This window comes from Rhinopithecus roxellana, chromosome 19 (assembly GCF_007565055.1).
Source record: "Rhinopithecus roxellana isolate Shanxi Qingling chromosome 19, ASM756505v1, whole genome shotgun sequence".
Lineage (NCBI taxonomy): Eukaryota > Metazoa > Chordata > Mammalia > Primates > Cercopithecidae > Rhinopithecus > Rhinopithecus roxellana.
The window spans coordinates 31,101,074-31,123,358 of NC_044567.1; the positions used below are offsets into that span (position 1 = coordinate 31,101,074).

Below are 22,285 nucleotides of genomic sequence, written 5' to 3' on the forward strand. Positions count from 1 at the left end.
CCTGAGAATGCTGGGAAAAAGGCTGTCAAATGTCCTGGAAGGAGACAGCTCCAGAAGCTGTCGGCCACCATCTAATGATTTGTCTGTAAATGGAAGCAACACAGAGGAAGAATCGCCAAGGATGAGGAGATAAAATAGGAGCCTGGGCCGGGCGCGGTGGCTCACACCTGTAATCCCAGCACTTTGGGAGGCCGCGGCAGGCGGATCACGAGGTCGGGAGATCGAGACCATCCTGGCTAACACAGCGAAACCCCGTGTCTACTAAAAATACAAAAAATTAGCTGGGCGTGGTGGCGGGCACCTCTAGTCCCAGCTACCTGGGAGGCTGAGACAGGAGAATGGCGGGAACCCGGGAGGCAGAGCTTGTAGTGAGCGGAGATTGTGCCACTACACTCCAACCTGCGAAACAGAGCGAGACTCTGCCTTAAAAAGAAAACAAAAAAGGAGCCAGGTCTCATCCTTTGATCTCTGGATCAATACTTGCCTGAACTGAATCCAGAACTATTTGGTTTTGTGAAAAAAAGTTCCCCTCCTCCTCTCCTCACTCCATCCTTCTTCCTCTCCTTCTTCTCCACTTCCTCCTTCTCCTCCTCCACTGCCTCCTCCTCCTCCTTCTCCTCCTCCTCCTCCTTTCACCTTTCTCCTTTCTCTTTTCCTTTCCCCTTTTTGACTTAAGGCAGTTTGTGTTGATTCTTATTCTTATCCTACAATTGAAGGAGGCCACCAGAGTGTCAGATGGCATGTGCTTCCAGAAGAATGAGCACTTGATTGGAAGGAGAGATGGATCAAGGAATTCCTACTGCATGGAACAGTAGGAATTTGTATTTTGATTTGAAGGCAGGTAGTTTTTTTTTTTTTTTTTTTTTTTTTTTTTTTTAATAGACAGAATCTCGTTCTGTCACCCAGGCTGGAGTGCAGTGGGCCATCTCGGCTCACTGCAATCTCCACCTCCTGGGTTCAAGCAATTCTCCTGCCTCAGCCTCCCAAATAGCTGGGATTACAGGTGCCCGCCACCACGCCCGGCTCATTTCTGTATTTTTTTTTTTTTTTTTAGTAGAGACGTAGTTTTGCCTTGTTGGCCAGGCTGGTCTGGAACTCCTGACCTCAGGTGATCCGTCCACCTCTGCCTCCCAAAGTGTTGGGATTACAGGCGTGAGCCACCACACCTGGCCTGAACACAGGTAGATTTAAACAGGTGGAATGAACTGGCCAGTAAACCATATAGGAAATAAAAGCAAAAGATGGATTTCTCCATTTCATATTTTTTCTTCAATTTCCTATAATGAAAAATTTCAAACACAAAGGTTGGAAGAATAGTTCAATAAACATTCACTTTCCCACCTCCTAGATTAAACGGTCATTAGCATTATTTACTTACCTTTTTGGTGAAACCACTTCAAAATAAGTTGCAGACATCATGACTGCAGGGAAAGCTTTCCCGGCTGGACTGCAAATACCTCCTCCAACCTCAAGATCTGATTTGGGCTCTGAATTTAGATGGGACTCCTGCAGGATCTGTGGTGTAGTGTTAAACCAGCTCAAGAATGCCCCTTGGCCTACTGCTCTTGGCTTTCAGGGTTAGTGGTGGTATAACTAGTAGCTTATGGAGTGTAGTTCTACTGAAGAATGAGAGCCAGCCACTTACCTTTACAGAGTTGCTTGGAAGCAGGGGATTTAAGCTGAGTGACCCCAGACCCACTGGCTTCCCGTTGCTGATATTACCAACTAGAGCGTGCTCCATAGGCAGTGATTAAGGATGTCTGAAGCTGTGTTTTGAGGGTCCAAGTTTTTTTTGTTTTTTGTTTTTTGAGACAGGGTCTCCCTCTGTCGCCCAGGCTGGAGTGCAATGTCGTGATCTCGACTCACTGCAACTTTCGTGTCCTGGGTTCAAGCAATTCTCCTGCCTCAGCCTCCCAAGTAGCTGGGATTACAGGCACCCACCACTATGCCCGGCTAAATTTTTGTTTTGTTTTCTTTTTTTTGGGATGGAGTCTCGCTGTGTCACCCAGGCTGGCATGTAGTGGCATGATCTCAGCTCACTGCAACCTCTGCCTCCCAGATTCAAGCGATTCTCCTGCCTTGGCCTCCCAAGTAGCTGGGATTACAGGCCTGCGCCACCACACCTGGCTAATTTTTGTATTTTTAGTAGACACAGGGTTTTGCCATGTTGGCCAGGCTGGTCTTGAACTCCTAACCTGCCTGCCTTGGCCTCCCAAAGTGCTGGGATCAGGAGAGTATGAAGTTGTAAAAAGTTCTGGAGATAAATAATGGTGATGGTTACATGACATTGGTTACATGAATGTACTTAATGCCAATGAATTGTATATGTAAAAAATGGTTAAAATGATACACTTTGCTGGGCACGGTGGCTCAAGTCTGTAATCCCAGCACTTTGGGAGGCCAAGGCAGGCAGATCACGAGGTCAACCGATAGAGACCATCCTGGCTAACATGGTGAAGCCCCGTCTCTATTAAAGATACAAAAATTAGCTAGGCGTGGCGGTGCACATCTGTAGTCCCACCTACTCGGGAGGCTGAGGGAGGAAAATTGCTTGAACCTGGGAGGTGGAGGTTGCAGTGAGCCGAGATCGCGCCACTGCAAACTGCAGCCTGAGCGACAGAGCGAGACTGGATCTCAAAAAAAAAAAAAAAAGTACATTTTATGTCTCTTTTGTACCATCCCCCCTAAAAAAATGATTTTAAGAGTCAAGATCTCACTCTTGTCTATCAAAGTGCACTGCAGTTTCGGACTCAGCCAGCTTCCCTAGCTCAAGCAATCATCTCGCTTCAGCCTCCGGGGTAGCTGGGACTGTAGGCGGTGCCACCACACCCAGCTCATTTTTTATTTATTTTTTCCTTTTCTCCCTTGGTAGAGACGAGATCCCTAGGCTAGATTTCCTAGGCTGATCTCGAACTCATAGAACAAAGTATCTTCCCAACTGGGCCTCAGTGTGGGCTTTCAAAACGCTGGGATTACTGGATTATAGACGGCCGCAGCACACCAGCAGCAAACACTTCCCGCTTTAAAAATTCAGGTTGTGATTGGCTGTCATTCAGTATTATGCTAATTAGGCAAGCCTGTTTTAAACTTCTTAAAACAATTTTTTAAATGACGTTTCCACCTAAAACGTTAAAATTTGTCAAGTGATAATATTCGAAAATATGTTGTTGCCAAACTATTTTCCTATTTGTTTCCTAGTAGCATTGGAAATAGCAAAAGTATCTCGCCATCAGTTAAAAGTTAGCAGCAGATGTACACCTAGCGAGGCTACAGTTAAGACTATGCTTTCAAGGGATCGTTTCTATAGTTCGTTACTAGAGAAGTTTGTCTGAATGTGTAGAGCATCGATTAAACCACGAGAAAGAGACGTAGTGTTGTTTTCTGAGCGTAAAGCCGGCGTTTGGTGTTGCTTCAGTGCAACCGCCATCTGCCATTGAAGGTCGCTTTCCTCTCCGTTTTGGAGAGTAAGAGGGGAAGAACAGGGTCTGAGTGGTTTTCATTCTTGGTGGTGTAACGGTAGACAGTAGGATGGCGGTTGTTTTGATGTTTCCGTGTGTTTGACCCGCTCTGATATTCGCAAGGAAGTTGTTTCCTTGCATTTCACCTGCGATGGATCGTGTGTTTCGTGTGGGTGGTTTTCAGTCTTAGTTTTGGTGGAGAGTGGTACGGTCTTCTTCTCGGCTGCCTCCTTCAACGTCGTTTCCCGACCGCCACGCCACCCCCAGACGGGGTCTCGGGGTCTGTTCTGTCTGTCGCCCTGGTGACATAGCAATGCCCGCCTCCCGGGCTCAAGCGATTCTCCTGCTTAAGTCCTCCCGAGGCGCACGTCACGTCAGGCTTTTTTTTTTTTTTTTTTTGTAGAAACGAGGTGTCACCTTGTTAACCAGGCTGATCTCGAACTGCTGACCTCAGGTGATCCGCCCGCCTCGGCCTCCAAAAGAGCTGGGATTGCCGGCGTGAACCGCTGTGCTCGGTCTTATTTTATTTTTTTAGAGACAGGGTCTTCCCATATTGCCCAGGCTAGTCTCAAGCTCTTGAGCGCAAGGGATTGGCCTTCCAAAGTGCTAGGATTACAGGCCTGACCCACCACACCCAGCCTCGGGTGCCTTCTAGGAGCTGGAATAGACTCGGCAGGGCTCAGTGGCTCACGCCTGTAATCCCAGCACTTTAGGAGGCTGAGGTGTTCGAGACCAGCCTGACCAACATGGAGAAACCCTGTCTCTAATAAAAATATAAAATTCCCTGGGCGTGGTCGCACATGCCTGTTACAAAGGAAAGCAATTTAGTATTCTCCTAATTAATCTTGGGTGCTATACTTCTTTTATGTTTCTTTAGTAAAACAAAATCTTTCTTTTTTCTTTTTTCTTTTTTTTTTTTTGAGACCGGAGTCTTGCTCCCAGGCTGGAGTGCTGTAGCTCGATCTTGGCTCACTTCAACCTCCACCAACCTGGGTTCAAATGATTCTCCTGCTTCAGGCTCCCGAGTAGCTGGGATTAGGGGAGCCTGCCACCACACCAGGCTGATTTTTATATTTTTAGTAGAGACAGGGTTTCACCATATTGGCCAGGTTGGTCTTGAACTCCGGACCTCAGGCGATTTGCCTCAGCCTCCCAAAGTGCTGGGATTACAGGCATGAGCCACGATGCCCAGCTGTAAAATAAAATCTTAAATCAGCGTTTTCCTTTTTTTTTTGAAACGGAGTCTCACTCTGTGAGTTCGAGACCAGCCTAGGCAGTATAGCGGAATCCCGTCTCTACCAATGGGAAAAAAATTAAAAATGAACGGGGCGTGGTGGCACCATCTGTAGTCACAGCTACGCGGGAGGGTGAACAGGCTGATCGCTTGAGCCAGTGAGCTTTGATCGCCCCACGGCACCCCAGCCTGGGAGACAGAGTGAGATCTTGACTCTTAACAACATTTTTTTAGGGAGGAAGGTATAAAATTGACATAAAATGTACCTTTACCTTTTTTTTTTTTCTTTGAGATGGAGTCTCCCTCTGTCGCCCAGGCTGGAGTGCAATGGCATGATTTCAGCTCTGTAACCTCTGCCTCCCAGGTTCAAGCAATCCTCGAGCCTCAGCCTCCTGAGTAGCTGGGATTACAGGCGCCCACCACCACACTTGGCTAATTTTTGTATTTTTAATAGAGACGGGGTTTCACCATGTTGGCCAGGCTGGACCTGAACTCCTGACCTCGTGATCTGCCCGCCTCGGCCTCCCAAAGTGCTGGGATTACAGGCATGAACCACCATGCCGGGCCTTCCCATCTGTATTTCTTTGGTGAATGTCTGTCACACCTTTTGCCCATTTATCTTTTAAATTAAAAAAAGCTTTACTGTGGTATAGTTGATATATAATAAACTGCATATTTATAATGTACAGTTTGATAAGTTCTGACGTTTATATCACCCACGAAACAATAAGCACCAGTAAGATAATGAGCATATACATCATCCGCAAGTTTTCTCATGCTCCTTTATAATTCCTCCCTCTGCTCTTTCCCCCACACCCCATTCCCAGGCAGCTACTATCTGCACTCTGTCACTCTATATTAGTTATATTTTTTGTAATTTTATACCAAGGGAATCATACCATATGTCCTCTTTTTTGTCTGTGGTTTTTTGTTTTTTTTTTTTCTGAGATGGAGTCTCACTCTGTCACCCAGTCTGTTGTGTAGTGGCATGATCTCAGCCCACTGCAACCTCCGCCTCCCGGGTTCAAGCGATTCTTCTGCCTCAGCCCCCCAAGTAACTGGGACTATAGGCTTGCACACCACTCAGCTAATTTTTGTATGTTTAGTGAAGACGGTTTCCCCATGTTGGCCAGGCTGGTCTCGAACTCCTGATCACACGTGATCCACTCACCTCAGCCTACCAAAGTCCTGGGATTACAGGCGTGAGGCATCGTGCTTGGCCTCTTTTTTTTTTTTTTTCTTGAGATTCAGTCTTGCTCTGTTGCCCAGGCTGGAGTGCGGTGGTGCAGTCTTGGCTCACTACAACCTCCGCCTCCTGCATTCAAGTGATTCTTCTGCCTCAGCCTCCTGAGTAGCCGGGATTACAGGCGTGCACCACCACACCCGGCTAATTTTTTGTATTTGTAGTAGAGATGGGGTTTCACCATGTCGGTCAGGCTGATCTTGAGCTCCTAACCTCAAGCGAACTGTCTGCCTCGGCCTCCTAAAGTCCTGGTTTATAGGCATGAACCACCACACCTGCCCTTTTGTCTGCTTTCATTCAGCATATTTTGAGATTCAGCTGTGTTGTAGCATGTATCAGTAGTTCATTGCTTTCATTGCTAAGTAATATTCCTCTTTGGAAAACAATATGGAGATTTCTCAAAGAACTAAAGGTAGATCTACCATTCAGTCCAGCAATCCCACTACTGGTTATCTGCCCAAAGGAAAGTAAGTTGTTATATCAGAAAGAAACCTGCATGCATATGTTTATCACAGCACAACTCACAATTGCAAAGATAAGGAACCAATCCAAGTGCCCATCAATTGATTTTCAATAAATCAATGTCCATCGTCATCTTCAATGAAGAAAATATGGTATATACACACCATGGAATACTACTCAGCCATAAAAAAGAATGAAATAATAGGGAGTTTTTTTGTCTTTTGTTTGTTTTTGTTTTGAGACGGAGTCTTGCTCTGTCGCCCAGGCTGGAGTGCAGGGACGTGATCTCGGGTCACTGCAACCTCCGCCACCTGGGTTGAAGCAATTCTTCTATCTTGGCCTCCCGAGTAGCTGGGACTACAGGTGCACGCCACCACACCCAGCTAATTTTTGTATTTTTAGTAGAGACAGGGTTTCACTGTATTGGTCAGGCTGGTCTCAAACTCCTGACCTCAGGTGATGCACCCATCTCAGCCTCTTAAAGTGCTGGGGATTACAAGTGTGAGCCACCATGCCCAGGATGAAATAATGTTTTTTTGCAGCAACTTAGCTGGAACTGAAAGCCATTGTCTAAGTGAAGTAGCTCAGGAGTGGAAAACTAAATACCATGTATTCTCTCTTATAAGTGGAAAGTAGGCTAGGGGTGTGCAAAGGCATGCAGAGTGGTATAATGGACATTGGCGACTCAGATGGGAGAGGGTGGGAGGAGGGTGAAAGATGAAAAACTACATATTGAGTGCAATGCACAATCCTTGGGTGACAATTGCACTAAAATCTCAGACTCCACCGCTATTCAACTCATCCATGTAACCGAAAACCACTTGTACCCCAAAAGCTATTGAAATAAAAATACATAACTATAGTACTAATCATTATTATATTCAGTTGTTTTGGCTATATCCTAATTTGTTTATCCAACTTTACCTGTTGGATTTATGTTGTTTCTGGGTTTTGGCTATTACCAATAAAGCTGTTATGAAAATTTATATGCATGTCTTTGGATAGAAACTTTTTTTTTTTTTTTTTTTTGAGACGAAGTCTTGCTCTGTCACCTAGGTTGGAGTGCAGTGGCGCGATCTCGGCTCACTGCCAGCTCCGCCTCCTGGGTTCACGCCATTCTCCTGTCTCAGCCTCCCGAGAAGCTAGGACTACAGGTGCCCACCACCATGCCCAGCTACTTTTTTTTGTATTTTTAGTAGAGACGAGGTTTCACCGTGTTAGTCAGGATGGTCTTGATCTCCTGACCTCGTGATCTGCCTGCCTCGGCCTCCCAAAGTACTGGGATTACAGGCATGAGCCACCGTACCCAGCTGGATATAAACTTTCTTTACTCTTTGGTAAATACTAGGAGTGGAATAGTTGGATCATATGTGTGCTTTTTTTTTTTTTTTTTTTTTTTTTTTGAGACGGAGTTCTGCACTGTCAGCCAGCTGGAGTGCAGTGGTGCGATCTCAGCTCACTGCAACCTCTGCCTCCTGGGTTCAAGCAATTCTCCTGCCTCAGCCTCCTGAGCAACTGGGATTACAGACGCGTGCCACCACATCCAGCTAATTTTTTGTATTTTTAGTAGAGATGGGGTTTCCCAGTGTTAGCCAAGATGGTCACATGTTTAGCTTTTTAAGGAACTGCCAAACTATCTTTAAAAGGGATTGTACCATGTGCCTTCACACCAGTTGTATGAGAGTTCCAATTCCTCCTTATTTTTGCCAACTGTTGGTGTGATCAGTCATTTTAATTTTATTCATTCTAGTCAATGTAGTGTTGTAGTGTCTCATTTTGGTTTCAATTTGCATTTTCCTAATGACTAATAAGATTGAGCATCTCTTCATGTCCTGTTTTCTGCCTGCACATCTTGTTTGCTCAAGTGTTTATTGAAACCTTTTGTCTATTGTGTTAGTTTCTTACTGCTGTTGTAACAAATTTCTACAAATTTAGTGGCTTAAAGCAGCACAAATTTTATAATAAGCACAATTTTATAATCAAGCAGTTTTGTCAGTTACCTTAATGAAAAGCTAGAAAATGGCTGGGCACAATAGCTCACATCTGTACCCCTAGCTACTCTGGAGGCTGAGGTGGGAGGATCATCTGAGCCTGGGAGGTCGAGGCTACAGTGAGCTGCGATCATGTCACTGCACTCCAGCCTGGGCAACAGAACAAGACTCTGTCTCAAAAAAAAAAAATTGGAAAGAGAGATGGGTGGGGAAATAAAAGGAAGGAAGAAAGGAAGGAAGAAAGGAAGGAAGGAAGGAAGGAAGGAAGGAAGGAAGGAAGGAAGGAAGGAAGGAGGGAGGGAGGGAGGGAGGGAAGGAATGAAGGAAGGAAGGAAGGAAGGAAGGAAGGAAGGAGGAAGGAGGGAAGGAAGGAAGGAAAAAGGAAGGAAGGAAGGGAGGGAGGAAGGAAAAAGGAAGGAAGGAAGGGAGAAAAAGAAAAAGTGGAACCAACAGGGATCTGAGGTAAGTTTATACTTAGGGAGCCTCCCAAAGTATAAACTGTGAGAGCCTCTCAAAGTTTATACTTTTGGAGGTCAAGAGATTGAGACCATCCTGGCCATTGAGACCATCCTGGCCAACATGGTGAAACCCCTGTCTCTACTAAAAATACAAAAATTAGCTGGGCGTGGTGGTGCATGCCTGTAATCCCAGCTACTCGGGAAACTGAGGCAGGAAAATTGCTTGAACCCTGGGGGCGAAGGTTGCAGTGAGCAGAGATCACACCTCTGCACTCCAGCTTGGGCGGCTACATGAGACTCCATCTTAAAACAAACAAACAAACAAACAAAAAGAATAAAACAAAAACCGAGCCTCAGCCAAGACCTAGCCCAGACAGTAAATTGGCAGGGCTGGGAGTTTCTGTCACATCAGCAGTCAGATGTCTTAAAACCAGAGTCTACCCAGAGTATACACATCTTGTGTCTTTGTCTTAACCTGCTTTTCAGTTTATGCTAAAAAAGAAAAAGAATCCCAGCACTCTGGGAGGCTGAGGTGGGAGGATTGCTTGAGCCCAGGAGTTTGAGGCTGCAGTGAGCCGTGACAGCACCAGTGCACTCCGGTCTGGGTGATGGAGGGAGACCCTGTCTCCAAAAAACTAAAGAAAAACCTGTCACGGTACTGACCAATAATAGAGACTCCCAAAGCGTAAACTGGCCTGAGAGCCCTGTTTGTTCTTCCTGCTACCCTGCCCACTCTGCCCCCACCCCGTTCCAAGACTGGACCATGCCATGAAGGAAGCCCCTCGGTTACAGCCTCCCCCACCCCATCAACCACGCTGCTGAGGACATGGGAAAGAATGAGAAGCCAGAGGGAGGCGGTTGCTTGCAGGAGGTTTAGCGTAAAGGAAATAGGAATGGTAATGGGAAATTGAAGATAGCAGTTAAAAAGAGCCGTCATTCAAGAATGACACCCCTGATGCCACCTGTGCTGCCCCCCACCTGACAGAAATGGACCGAGAAGGCTGCTAGAGTGGATATGCAAAGGCAATTAACATTTTCAGAAGGAGTGGCCTTCTATGATGTAACCTTGTCATAATGAGGTTGCAGGGAAGAGACAGGAAGTTTCCAGTCATGATCACAAGGATAGTATTTCCTGTTGGAGTGATTTTTTTTGGTTTGTTTTTATGAATATCCTGCATTAGTTTGCAAAACATTTTACATTTGAGGAAACCCAAAACTCATTTTGCCTGAAGAGTTATATTCATTTATCGTTAAATCTATAAAATTACAAATATAAATATGTGTCTGCTTTACACTCTTCACAAAATATTGTGTGTCTAGACCTGATTTTCATAGGCTTGTTCTCTCAGAATTAGGAAGCCAAAAAAATAAGAAAAAAAAAAAAAAAGTGGTGAGAGTCAGATGGTTCATAGTCTTTTTGAAAAACCAGTAGCCATGTGCATTTTACTTAAAATAACTTTCCTTTTACCTCACCAAAGTACACCATGGTAGGTTATGTCTTTCCCTCTCTCTCTGCCTCTCTCCTCCCCCGTCCCCCTACACACAACTTTTAGACTCAAGGGGTACACGTATAGGTTTGTTACAGTGGTATATTGTGTGATGCTCAGGTTTGGGGTACAGTTGATCGCATCACCCAGGTAGTGAGCATAGTACCTAATGGTTAGCTTTTCAGGCCCTGTTCCCCCTGCCTTCCTCACCCCTTTTGGAGTTCCCGGTGTTTATTGTTCCTATCTTTGTGTCTCTATGTACTCACTATTAAGCTCCCATTTATGAGAAAGCATGGTAAGGTTTTCTGTTCCTGCATTGGTCACTTAGAATGATGGCCTCCACCAGGTGCGGTGGCTCACATCTGTAATCCCAGCGCTTTGGGAGGCCGAGGCAGGCAGATCATGAGGTCAGGAGATGGAGACTATCCTGGCTAACTTGGTGAAACCCTGTCTCTACTTAAAAATACAAAAAAATTAGCCAGATGTGGTGGCGGGTGCCTGTAGTCCCAGCTACTCGGGAGGCTGAGGCAGGAGAATGGCGTAAACCTGGAAGGCGGAGCTTGCAGTGAGCTGAAATCACACCACTGCATTCCAGCCTGGGTGACAGAGCGAGACTCTATCTCAAAAAAAAAAAAAAAAAAAAAAAGAATAATGGCCTCCAGCAGTGTCCATCCTGTTGCAGAGGATATGGTTTCCTTCTTTTTTATGGCTGTGTAGTATTCCATGGTGTGTATCTACCGTATTTTCTTTATCCATTCCACCATCGATGGGCCTCTAGGTTGATTCCATACTTTTGCTATTGTGAATAATGTGATGAATATACAAATGCATGTCTCTTTTTGGTAGAATTTTCCTTTGAGTACGTACCGAGTAATAAGATTGCTAGGTTGAATGGTAACTCTGTTTGAGGTTCTTTGAGAAATCTCGAAACTGCTTCCCACAGTGGCTGAACTAATTTACATTCCCAATAGTGTATAAGTGTTCCCTTTGCTCCACAGCCTCGCCAGCAGTTGCTATTTTTTGACTTTTTAATAGTAGCCGTTCTGACTGGTATGAGATGGTATGGTATCTCAATGAAGTTTAGATTTGCATTTCTCTAATGGTTAGTGATGATCAGAATTGTTTCTGTGTTTGTTGGCCACTTGTGTGTCCTCTTTTGAGAAGTGCCTGTTCATGCTCTTTACCCATTTGTTAATGGTTTTTTTTTTTTGTTTTTTTTTTTTTTTGCTTGTTGATTTAAGTTTTCTTTATCAATTCTGGATATTAAATACACAGTTTGCAAATATTTTCTCTCATTCTGAAAGTTGTCTGTTGACTCCACTGATAGTTTCTTTTGCTGTGCAGAAGCTCTTTAGTTTAGTTAGATCCCACTTGTCAATTTTTGGTTTTATTGCAGTTGCTTTTGGGGACTTAGCCAAAAATTATTTGGCAAGGCCAATGTCAAGAATGGTATTTCCTAGGTTTTATTTTAGGATTTTTATATTTTGAGGTCTTTCATTTAAATCTTCAGTTAATTTTTAGGTCGGATGTGGTGGCTCACACCTGTAATCCCAGCACTTTGGGAGGCCGAGGCGAGTGGATCACAAGGTCAGGAGATTGAGACCATCCTGGCTAACACACTCGGTGAAACCCCATCTGTACTAAAAATACAAACAATTAGCGGGGACCAGGCACAGTGACTCACGCCTGCACTCCCAACACTCTGGGAGGCTGAGGCGGGTGGATCACAAGGTCAGGAGATCGAGACCATCCTGGCTAACATGGTGAAACCCCATCTCTACTAAAAATACAAAAAAAATTAGCCAGGCTTGGTGGCGTGGCAGGACAATGGCGTGAACCTGGGAGGTAGAGCTTGCAGTATGCTGAGATCGTGCCAATGCACTCCAGCCTGGGGGACAGAGCAAGACTCCATCTCAAAAAAAAAAGAAAGAAAGAAAATATTTTTGTATAGCTATATAATTTGTGTGGTTTTTTGTTTGTTTGAGACAGGGTCTCACTGTCACCCAGACTGGAGGGCAGTGGCACATCACAGCTCACTGTAGCCTTGACCTCTTGAACTCCAGAGAAGCTCCCACCTCACTCAGGAGGACGTCAGTCCTCCAGGCAGATATCAGGCCCCAGGTGGACTCTGGACTTAAGGTGTACACCAGGCCCCAAGTTGACAACCAGGCCCCAGATGAACAACAAGGTCCTAGCTGGACAGCAGGCCCATGTTGAACACCACACTTAGGTGGACATTTGGCAGCAGGCAGACACCACGCCTTAGGTAGATACGTAGGCTCCAGGTGGGCATCAGACCCAAGGTACACAGCCAGTCCCCAGGTGATCACCAGACTCCAGGTGGACACAAGGCCTTAGGTGAACAACATGACCCAGTAGGCCATCAGGCCCCAGCTGGATACAGTCACCAGGAGAACACAATGTTCCAAGAGGGACATAGGCCCAAGGCAACATCAGGCCCTCTGTGGACATCAGGCCTGAGGAGGACATCCGGCCCCTAGTGAACATCAGGCACAGGTGTCCAAGCAGGCCCAGGGTGGACATAATGGTGTGTAGGTAAGGAGTTGTCCTGGGGGGAGGGCGAGCAGTCAGCAGCCCAGTGGAGTCCTGAGTAGGTTTTATGAAAGGAAGGGGCCGAGGGGACAGAACCTTAAAGAAGCGACCTCACTTCCTTGATGACACATCCAAACAGAACTTAGAACTCTGGTAACCAGGCGCCCAGATCCTAGGGTCAGCCCCGTAACCAGCTCACTTGGTGGGAGACGCTCGAGAGAGCAAGATGTTCTCGTGTTGCTTCCCCACTTCAAGAGGCTGCTGCTTCAGGAATGGAGGCAGTGAGAGCCTTTTCCGACGATGCCGAAGAAGGCTCATCCATCACCCTAGAGGCCTGTGGCCCTTTGTAACAAGGCGCACCCAGGTACCACAGGGCAGCCCGGGGCAGGCCCTAGTGGGCCAGGCCACACCAGAGATCCCATCGGGGCTGCATCTGCACATTGTCCCTGTCCAGGAGGAGATTCGGGAGCCCATGGAGGCGCAGGCACAAGGTGAGGTGGCCTGCAGTCTGGAAGATTTTGCGGGGTCGGTGTTTAGAGGCTGGAACTCCTTTAAATTCAGGGAGGTTGTTTCTGTGTTTGGAAATTCCAGTGGAAAGTGACTGACGCTGGTGACCCTTTCTCCTTTTTCAGCTTCTGATCCACATGCCAAAATAGGAGCACTTCCAGCACCGGCTGTTGAGCCAGAGTCAGCATGGGAAGAGCCCCCTCCAGAGAGAGCGCTGGAGCTGGAGGGAGCTCCGGCCAAGGACCAGCCCAACGAGGAGCTGCCTGAAATCACGGCACCTACTGTAGCCACTGGCCTTAGCCCTGAAGTTGAACATGTGGCAAGAGAGAGAGGCGGCAGGGAGGGGGTGACCAGCATGGCCCCAGACAGCAGCTCCCATGCTGCCCCTAGTCCTGGGCACGGTGGCAACCATGGAGGTAGAGAGCCTGGGCTCCTCTACCTCGCTGGAGAGAGGCTTGTGTCATTCATTAGAGCTGCAGTCCTGCTGCTGCAGGGCCTGTTTCTTCTACTGCTGCTGGTGGGGTCTATCTGTGTGCAGGAGGTGCTGGAGAGCATGAAGAGAAGGCTGGGAGGAAGAATTCCAGCAGCTCCTCCTGCACTCAGAGGCGGCCTCCTCCTTCAGGCACGGATGTCTGTCTGCAACTGGGCATCCAGGCTGTTTGCCCCTGAAGTGCTGCCCAGGATGGGCTCTTAAAAGGCCGGCAGGGGGTGAGGGGACCAGGAGGCTCCAAAGGGTACAGCAAGCAAAGCTTTTAAAGACAGCCCTTGTGCCCCAGGATCTCTGTGCCACCACCTGCCCTAGCATTTATTATTACTGTTAGAATTACAAGTTGATGAAACTACATTTCAATAAAGTTTGATTTATGAAACTTCGTGCTTTTTTGAACTCCCTAATGTTAGATGGTGTTTTTGAGGTGATCCTGAAAATCTCTGACGGTTGTGTCTTTTGTTGTGGTTGTTTGTGTGATTGAATTACCATCGAGTCAACTGCTACTGAAAACCTTTCAGGTTTGGCTTTTAGAAGACCTTGACCGGCCGGGCATGGTGGCTCATGCCTGTAATCCCAGCACTTTGGGAGGCGGAGGCAGGTGGATCACAAGGTCACAAGATCAAGACCATCCTGGCTAACATGGTGAAACCCCATCTCTACTAAAAATACAAAAAAAAAACCAAAAACAAAAAAACAACTAGCTGGTGTGGTGGCAGGCACCTGTAGTCCCAGCTACTCAGGAGGCTGAGGCAGGAGAATGGCATGAATCTGGGAGGCAGAGCATGCAGTGAGCCGAGATCATGCCACTGCACTCTGGCCTGGGAGACAGAGCAAGAGACAGTCTCAAAAAAAAAAAAAAAAAAAAAAAAAAAGACCTTGACCTACTCTTGCCTGTTTTGACTCTCTGGTTTATTGTGGAAAGAGGGATGATGTAGGCTCATGTCTCCGGCATATCAATCACCTTTTGCCACCAAGGATTTGACATCACAGTTTCCAAGAATTATGTGTGCAAGTTGACATGGTACTTTAGCTAATCTGGGTGTCAAAACAGAATGCCATAGACTAGGTGGCATAGGAAATTGATTTCTCACAGTTCTGGAGATGGTAAAATCCAAGGTCAAATGGTCAGCAGATTTCGTGTCTGCAGAGGGCTGGCTTCCTGGTTCATAGACAGCCATCTTTTTACTGTGTCCTTACATGACAGAAGGGATGAGGGAGCTCTCTGCAGTCCCTTTGATAGGGGCACCAATTCCATTCGTGAGGTCCCTGCCTTCATGAACTTAATCACCTCCCAAGGTCCCACCTCCAAATACCATCACATAGAATTAGAATTCGACACATGAATTTGAGGAGGACAGTAACATTTGCTTTACAGAATCAGGTCTCCCCGAGCCATATGCACTCACAGGAAATCTATAATCATCTGTTAAGTATTTGCTGGTCCCTTCTGGGTTTAGGGAATTTTTTTTCCTTAAGAAAAATGATCTTTCATGTGATCCATGGTTTATTCACAGAAAACCACTGTGAGTTCACACACTTGCTAAAAAGAAGGGCAGTTGTGATACAAAAATGAGAGTGACCTCTCTCCCTCTCTCCCCCCCCTCTCTCTTTTTAACCAACCCATTGGGCTGAGACGTTGTAGGGGCCCTTGGCTGGGCAGTAGGACTTAAGTAGCCACAAACGGCAAATACATCTTTTTGGTCAGTTTGGAGTAGAAAAGGTGACAGTTTACCAACAAAAGAAAAAGTAAAGCAGATGGAGAAGTTCTTAGTTCACATTCTAGCTATACCACCCCTTCCCTATGAAACCCCACCCCAAACTCAGGAACTAAGACATAAAAGAGTAAACACCAAGGCACTGGCAACCAACTGACTCTTCTGAATGCCCTTGCTGTCTCCTACAACAGTTCCAGGCTGAGCATAGGGGCCAGGAAGGTGGCAGGAACACGATGATTCCCTGTGGGGGTCAGCCAGGGCTAAGACAGGGCTGCTCACTAGGGCTAGAAATTAGGAAGGGAGAGGCTCAGTGCAGACCAGCCCTAGCCTCCAAGTCAGCAAGCAACGAGACTGTGACAAAAGCAGGCAGAGGAAGCTCGAGGTAGAAAAGCAGGGAAAGAAAGCAAGTACGGGGCGAGAAGAGAACTGTGCAGCGAAAGCAGCCGATCTGATGGCAGAGAGAGACTGGTGCTTAGAAGCTCATTTGGGGAGAGAATGAATAGAGGAGGCACAGAGATGGGGAACAAACATTTAGCTGGTGAGAGAGATTTAACACGAATGAGAAGAGAAATCTCACACAAAGGACACATTCATGCAGATCCTCAAAGATGAACACGCAGTCATCCCTACATGTAGAAATACGCTCACTTACACATATAAAACCACAGATGCATGGAGAGCAAGCATACATACAGACACATACTTCTACACATGTGCTCATGTGTGTCCAGATACACACACACTAAACATGCAAAACGTGACAGCATTTACACATAGATATACATCCTCACATGTACGCAAATGTTACATCCTCACGCAGACACCCACAGTCCAGTGCGCACATATCCACACAGGTACACAGCCATAGAACTGACATAGATACACATAAACATACACATACAGACACATACAGACAGGCATGCGCAGATATATCTATGCACATAGACACATGTACTCAGTCATACAGATACACACACTCTCTAACGCAAAGGTGACCAGTGTAGATGAATATTGTGAGCTCAGTGGCTTCCCAGACCTTCATCTTTTCCCTGCGCTTGTTTCAAAGCTGCTCAGCAGACTCCTGGCGAGGCTGTGTGAGGCAGGGGCAGGAGCTTCAGAGTCCTCACAGCTTTGTGAGGCAAAAGTCTAAGTCCAGTCCTGGCCTCTGCCGTTCACCCACCACTGGGCTATTAATGCCCTGTCTGCAGGCGAGAGATTCTGCATAGGCTAGTCTTGGGATTTTTTCTAACTGGCCATTTTCCTCCTTGGCACCCCCACTATCCCACTGGGAACGGCATACACTCTGCAAGGGAAACCTGAGAAATGGCTGTGAGTCTCCTCAGACAATAAGCATATCCTCCACCCACAGCTACCTCAAGGGCCCATCAAATCACAATCAGGATTATAAATACTTATGACTTAACAGTAATTGGCAACACATATACTATAGTATTTACAGTACCATAAATGCATCTGTTTCCCTTGTTCAGCAGTCTCTGAGCTGGAACAGTGTTCTGTGTTTGCCAAGGGAGACAGGGCCAATGCCCAGGACACGCAGGAAGTAGGGGCAGAAGGTGGCGTGTCGTGGGGTTTCTGGTCGATCTGCAGGGCCCAGCTTCTCCATGAACAGTGGGCTGTAGTGAGAAGCTTGCCAAGACATGCATATCGACTGGAGTTGGATTCTCCCCATCCTTAGCCCTGTGGTCCTTTGGCCTCAGCCATGGGTGCTCAGAGTCCTGTCAGGGTGGACAAATGTTTCAGTGTTTTTGGCCTGACCTGATACTTCCTGGGGATCCAGGCTGCAGGGCCAGTGAGCTACCTGCTTTCTCAGCCAAAGGGCTCTTGAAGCAGCAGCATCAGCTTTTTCTTGCCTTTGTAGATCTGTTTGAGATTGTCGATGAACTGGGTAAATTGCAGGTAGCCATCCTGGGGCTGCAGGAAGGTCTGCTGAGCCTTGCTTAGAAACTCAGTGAACTGTCCGTACTGGCAGTGAGTGGCTGATGTGTGTTGGGTGTAGTGTGGGGTGTTGATGTAAGCATTGATGGTGACATCAGCAACTGGCGCAATGGAGCTCTGTCAGTGGAGATGAGCTTTCCAGAGCTGCGGCGGCCTGGGATGCCGACCAGGCCAAGTGCAGTCACCACGCAACCTCGCACACAGGATGTCTGAAAGCACCATGGCAACGTGCACACTCTTCACTACCAGGGGGATGAGCACTGCCAGCTCATTCTTGCCCAGAGAGTGGCTGAGGGCACAAACTCAGAGCACGTCATTGATGGCTGCGTGAGTATTGATTGGTTATGAGCCAGGTTAAGGTGGCTCATGGCCAATGAGGCCAGCTTGAAGGCACGGAGCTGCAGCCACGGAGCTGCACATAGCAGGCAATGGGGAACAGCTGGGAATGGGCCGTGCCACCGGCAGCAGCCGCAGTGGCAATCTGGCAGGCGGCCTCAAAGGCAATGTGGTCTTTCTCAGAGTGTAAGGGCTGATGACAGGGCACAGCTCTGTGGATGCTTCATAGCACGCTGCAGGGCCAGTGTGCAAGCACAGGTAGCCAGTTCCTCCTGCTGTGGATAGTCAAGACTGAGGCGCAGGATAGTGGTGTGGGATATGGCTGTGGCAGCTACAATACTAGTAGCCTCAGTAGGAGTGAAGAGTGTGTCCCAGCTCTGCAAGATGCTCACTGGGGCCCACACACCTGTCAGGCCAGTGCCTGAGCTCAGCCGTGGCCATCTGGGTCCTGATTCAGGTCTGCTCAGATTACTGTGTGGGGTTCAAACTTGGCCAGCAGAGATGAGTTCTCCTTCCTCCTCAGCAACCTTGAGATGATCTGAGGCAAACCAGGGCAAGAGAAGCATGCCAGATGGCCAGACCCTGCTTGGGGTCTCTTCCTATCCCTTCCGTCCCCAGGCCAGAGGGTTGAAGGTTTCTGCAGGTGCTCTTAGCCCCTCACAAGGATGGAGCAGTGGAGCCTGGGGTTTGCTGGCCCCGAGGCCAGGGTGGTGGATCTGCCAGGGGTTCTAGCTGAAGTGGGGCCTCTCAGGGTAGAGTCTTGTGCTGGGGCTTTGGGCTTTAGAAAGGGTCATGATCCTCCAAGGTGTCTGGGGTTTCCCACAAGCATGGACAGGGACAGGTACAAAACCACCAGGCCCACTACCTCCCAAGGGTGCACTTGAGTATTGGCAGTTGAAAATTCATTCTCTTAGACATGTCTCCGATGTGAGGGTCAAAGTGCTGCTGGCGTCAGCATATGGTTGGTTAAAGCAGTGAGGACAGAACTTGGGCTGGCTGAACAGAGGCCATCTTCTCCCACCATCAGCCCCCTCCTTTCTTAGGCCATCAGGAATAGGAATATGAGAGCTCCATGGATTCGTTGTCCCATCCCAAGAGTAGGGCATAGAAACTCCTTTCCCCTGGGGGTAAAGGGAGGTGGGAGATACCCACTTCTGTAGCACGGGTCACCAAGCATTGTACCATCTCTCAGGGTCTCCAGTGAAGGGTTGATAAGGTCACCACCTGTAGCCCAGATTCCAGGGCCACGTTGATCAGGGTGCTGTCAGTACTACTGTTAGTGGGAGTAGCAATCTTGAACGCATTTTCAGCCAGTCTGAAGATGAGGGAGGAAGAACAAATGTGCCTCTGCATTGCTTCTGGAATTGTTCAGAGCCTCAAAGTGTCTCCTTTGGCAGCAGTCAGCATGGTGGAGGGCAGTTCCCACCACTTTGATTCCAAGTGTCCAAGCGGGAACAAGGGAGGATAACGGCTGGGCACCAGAGACAGCATATGGTGAGGGAGGGATGTGTCGCCTTCACAACCTGAGTTTTCTAAAACAGGTAACCTTGTGACACATAAGGCTAATTTATAGACCGGGTCTGGATCATGAGACAGCAGAGCTGAGAACAAATACTGGCAGAAGTATGCATGGAAACGCTCTCTCGGTGGATGACTTCTCCCAGATCGCTGAAAGGGCCCCCTTCCAGCAGCAAGATGCTCTATTTTTGGAGAGTTTGCACTAAGTCTTCATCCAGTTTCAGCTCTTGGAGTTGGCTGAGGAGCTGCTCCTCATTACCGCACACCTTGTCCTGTGGGTAGGAGCCTTCAGGCATTACCCTCTGTGACCCAGGCCCATGGATGCAGCTTCCAGGGCCAATGACAAGTAGGACTCACTGCTGTTTGGGGAGCCTACAGCCACAGGTACATGTTGGTACACAGGGGGTCTGCTTTCATTCATATCTAGATAGATGTCATCATTCAGGAGGCAGGCCTCAGTCAAAGTGACAAACAGGCAGTCAATGGGATCCAGGAAGTGGCCCACCCAGCCCTCCAGGTTTGTGATGGTTGTGGTTCCTCTCTGCAACACCTCTTTCTTCTGATGCTTGTAGATTTTCAGTTGCCACTGCTGCTGCAACCTCAGAGTATTAATAATGGCCACTGTGAGTCTGAGGGCCTCTTTTGGATAACCATAGGAATGTGGAGCATCAACCCCAGCACAGGCTGTGGCACATGCTCAAACCACAGTGAGTGGCCTTGGGAATTAAACACCAGTCTTGGCTGGGTGCAGTGGCTCATGCCTGTAATCCCAGCACTTTGGGAGGCCCAGGTGAGCGGATCATAAGGTCAGGAGATCAAGACCATCCTGGCCAACATGGTGAAATCCCTTCTGTACTAAAAATACAAAAACTTCAGCTGGGCATGGTGGCGGGCGCCTGTAGTCCCAGGTACTCGGTAGACTGAGGCAAAAAAATGGCGTTAACCCTGGAGGTGGAGCTTGCAGTGAGCTGAGATGGCGCCACTGCACTCTAGCCTGGCGGCAGAGTGAGACTCCATCTCCAAAAACAATACAAAAATTAACTGGGCATGGCGGCACGTGCCTGTAATCCCAGCTACTCAGGAGACTGAAGCAGGAGAATCACTTGAACTCGGGAGGCAGAGGTTGCAGTGAGACCAGATTGGGCCACTGCACTCTAGTCTGGCAGCAGAGCTACTAGACTCTGTCTAAAAAAAAAAAAAAAAAAAAAAAAAAAAAAAATCTCACAGATCCCTGAAAATGTGATTATGTACATTTTCTTTTTTGTTTTGTTTTGTTTTGGCTCGGTTTTTTGAGACGAATTTTCGCTCTTGCACCCAGGCAGGAGCAATGGCGCGTTCTCCGCTCACCTGCAACATCCACCTCTCGGATTCAAGCGATTCTCCCGCCTCAGCCTTTCAACCAAGTAGCTGGGATTACAGGTGCGCGCCACCAATGTCTGGCTACTTCTCTTTTTTTTGAGATGGAGCTTCGCTCTTGTCACCCAGGTGGAGTGCAATGGTACGTTCTCGGCTCACTGCAACATCCGACTCCTAGCTTCATGCAATTCTCCCACCTCAGCCTCCCGAGTAGCTGGGATTACAGGTGCCCGCCACCACGCCTGGCTATTTTTTTTTTTTTGTATTTTTAGTAGAGACGGGGTTTCATTATGTTAGCCAGGATGGTCTCCAACTCCTGACCTCAAGTGATCCATCTGGCTCGGCCTCCCAAAGTGCTGGGATTAAAGCATGAGCCACTGTGCCCAGCCTGATTATATATATTTTCAATAAACATATATGAAAATGGTCTCAGACCTTTTAATAATTAGAAGACCAAAATAAATAAAAATGTAATAATATTACCCACTAACCAGAATATAGAAAAGAAAGACTGACAAAATCAGGTGTTGCAAAGGACATCTAATCAGAATACTCCTAAACTTGTGGTTGGGTTGTATATTAGTCAAAAAAATCTTTGAAATTAAAAAAATTAATTGATAAATTGTGTGAATTTGTGGTGTACCACATTGTATATATATATACACACATACACAGACACACATTGTAGAATAGCTAAATCTGTATATATGTATACACAGCCCCAGACATACATTGTAGAATGGCTAAATCAAGCTACCTAGCATATCAGTTACCTTAGATACTTATCTTTTCTTTTTCTTTTTTTTTTTTTTTTTTGAGATGGAATCTCCTTCTGTCACCCAGGCTAGAGTGCAGTGGTGTGATCTCAGCTCACTGCAACTGCCACCTCCCAGGTTCAAGCGATTCCCCTCCCTCAGCCTCCCGAGTAGCTGGGATTACAGGCACCCACCTCCATGCCCGGCAATTTTTGTATTTTTAGTAGAGATGGGGTTTCGCTATCTTGGCCAGGCTGGTCTCAAAGTCTTGACCTCGTGATCCGCTCACCTCACCCTCCCAAAGTGCTGGAATTACAGGCGTGAGCCACTGAGCCTGGCCAATACTTATCTTTGTGTGTGTGTGTGTGTGTGTGTGGTGAGAACATTTAAAATCTGTTGTCTTAGCAATTTCAAATATTACCACATTGTTATTAAGTATAGTCAACATGTTGTACAATAGAACTTTTGAGCTTTTTCCTTCCAGCTGAAATTTTTAGTGACATGCATTGCATTTGAACATGTGCATTACTATGACCAAGCTATTTTATTTGTAGGTCTGTACTTAACTAAAATACACATGTGAACCAAAAGAAATTAACAAGAATATTCATAGTGGCTTTTTTTGCCCCAAATTGGAAACAAACCAATGTCCATCAACAGTAGAACTGATAGATGTGCCGTAGTCATACCGAGCACTACCGAGCAGGGAAAAGAAGTGAACTGCTTCATGAAACCACCTGAAAGAGTGTCACAAACGTAATGCTGG

The 22,285-nt window shown here is 47.2% G+C and overlaps 1 protein-coding gene, 1 non-coding gene and 1 pseudogene across 3 annotated transcripts; 2 read left to right on the forward strand and 1 right to left on the reverse strand.

Moving 5' to 3' along the window:
* Positions 1 to 3,275: 3,275 nt before the first annotated feature.
* On the forward strand, positions 3,276 to 3,494 carry LOC115895086. The gene has a single exon (XR_004055280.1). It is a non-coding gene; the product is annotated as a small nucleolar RNA U3 (small nucleolar RNA).
* A 9,618-nt stretch (positions 3,495 to 13,112) lies between these two features.
* Positions 13,113 to 14,175, forward strand: LOC115894907 (CMT1A duplicated region transcript 15 protein-like protein). Of its 2 annotated transcripts, XM_030923994.1 has the most exons (3): positions 13,113 to 13,377; positions 13,519 to 13,667; positions 13,932 to 14,175. In XM_030923994.1, exons 1-3 carry the CDS (start codon positions 13,113 to 13,115, stop codon positions 14,085 to 14,087), a joined length of 570 nt encoding a protein of 189 aa, XP_030779854.1. In that variant the 3' UTR covers positions 14,088 to 14,175. The 2 variants fall into 2 exon arrangements, with proteins under 2 accessions (XP_030779854.1, XP_030779852.1); XM_030923992.1 differs by having other exon boundaries at positions 13,519 to 14,175.
* A 3,250-nt stretch (positions 14,176 to 17,425) lies between these two features.
* On the reverse strand, positions 17,426 to 20,167 carry LOC115894925 (annotated as a pseudogene).
* Between the last annotated feature and the right edge of the window lie 2,118 nt (positions 20,168 to 22,285).

What these genes read in the sequence shown, in the direction of transcription:
- LOC115894907 (XM_030923992.1), top strand. Translation starts at nt 13,113, where the DNA reads ATGTTCTCGTGTTGCTTCCCCACTTCAAGAGGCTGCTGCTTCAGGAAT. An exon ending in CATGGAGGCGCAGGCACAAG is followed by an intron (nt 13,378 to 13,518) that starts GTGAGGTGGCCT and finishes CTCCTTTTTCAG; the next exon opens with CTTCTGATCCACATGCCAAA.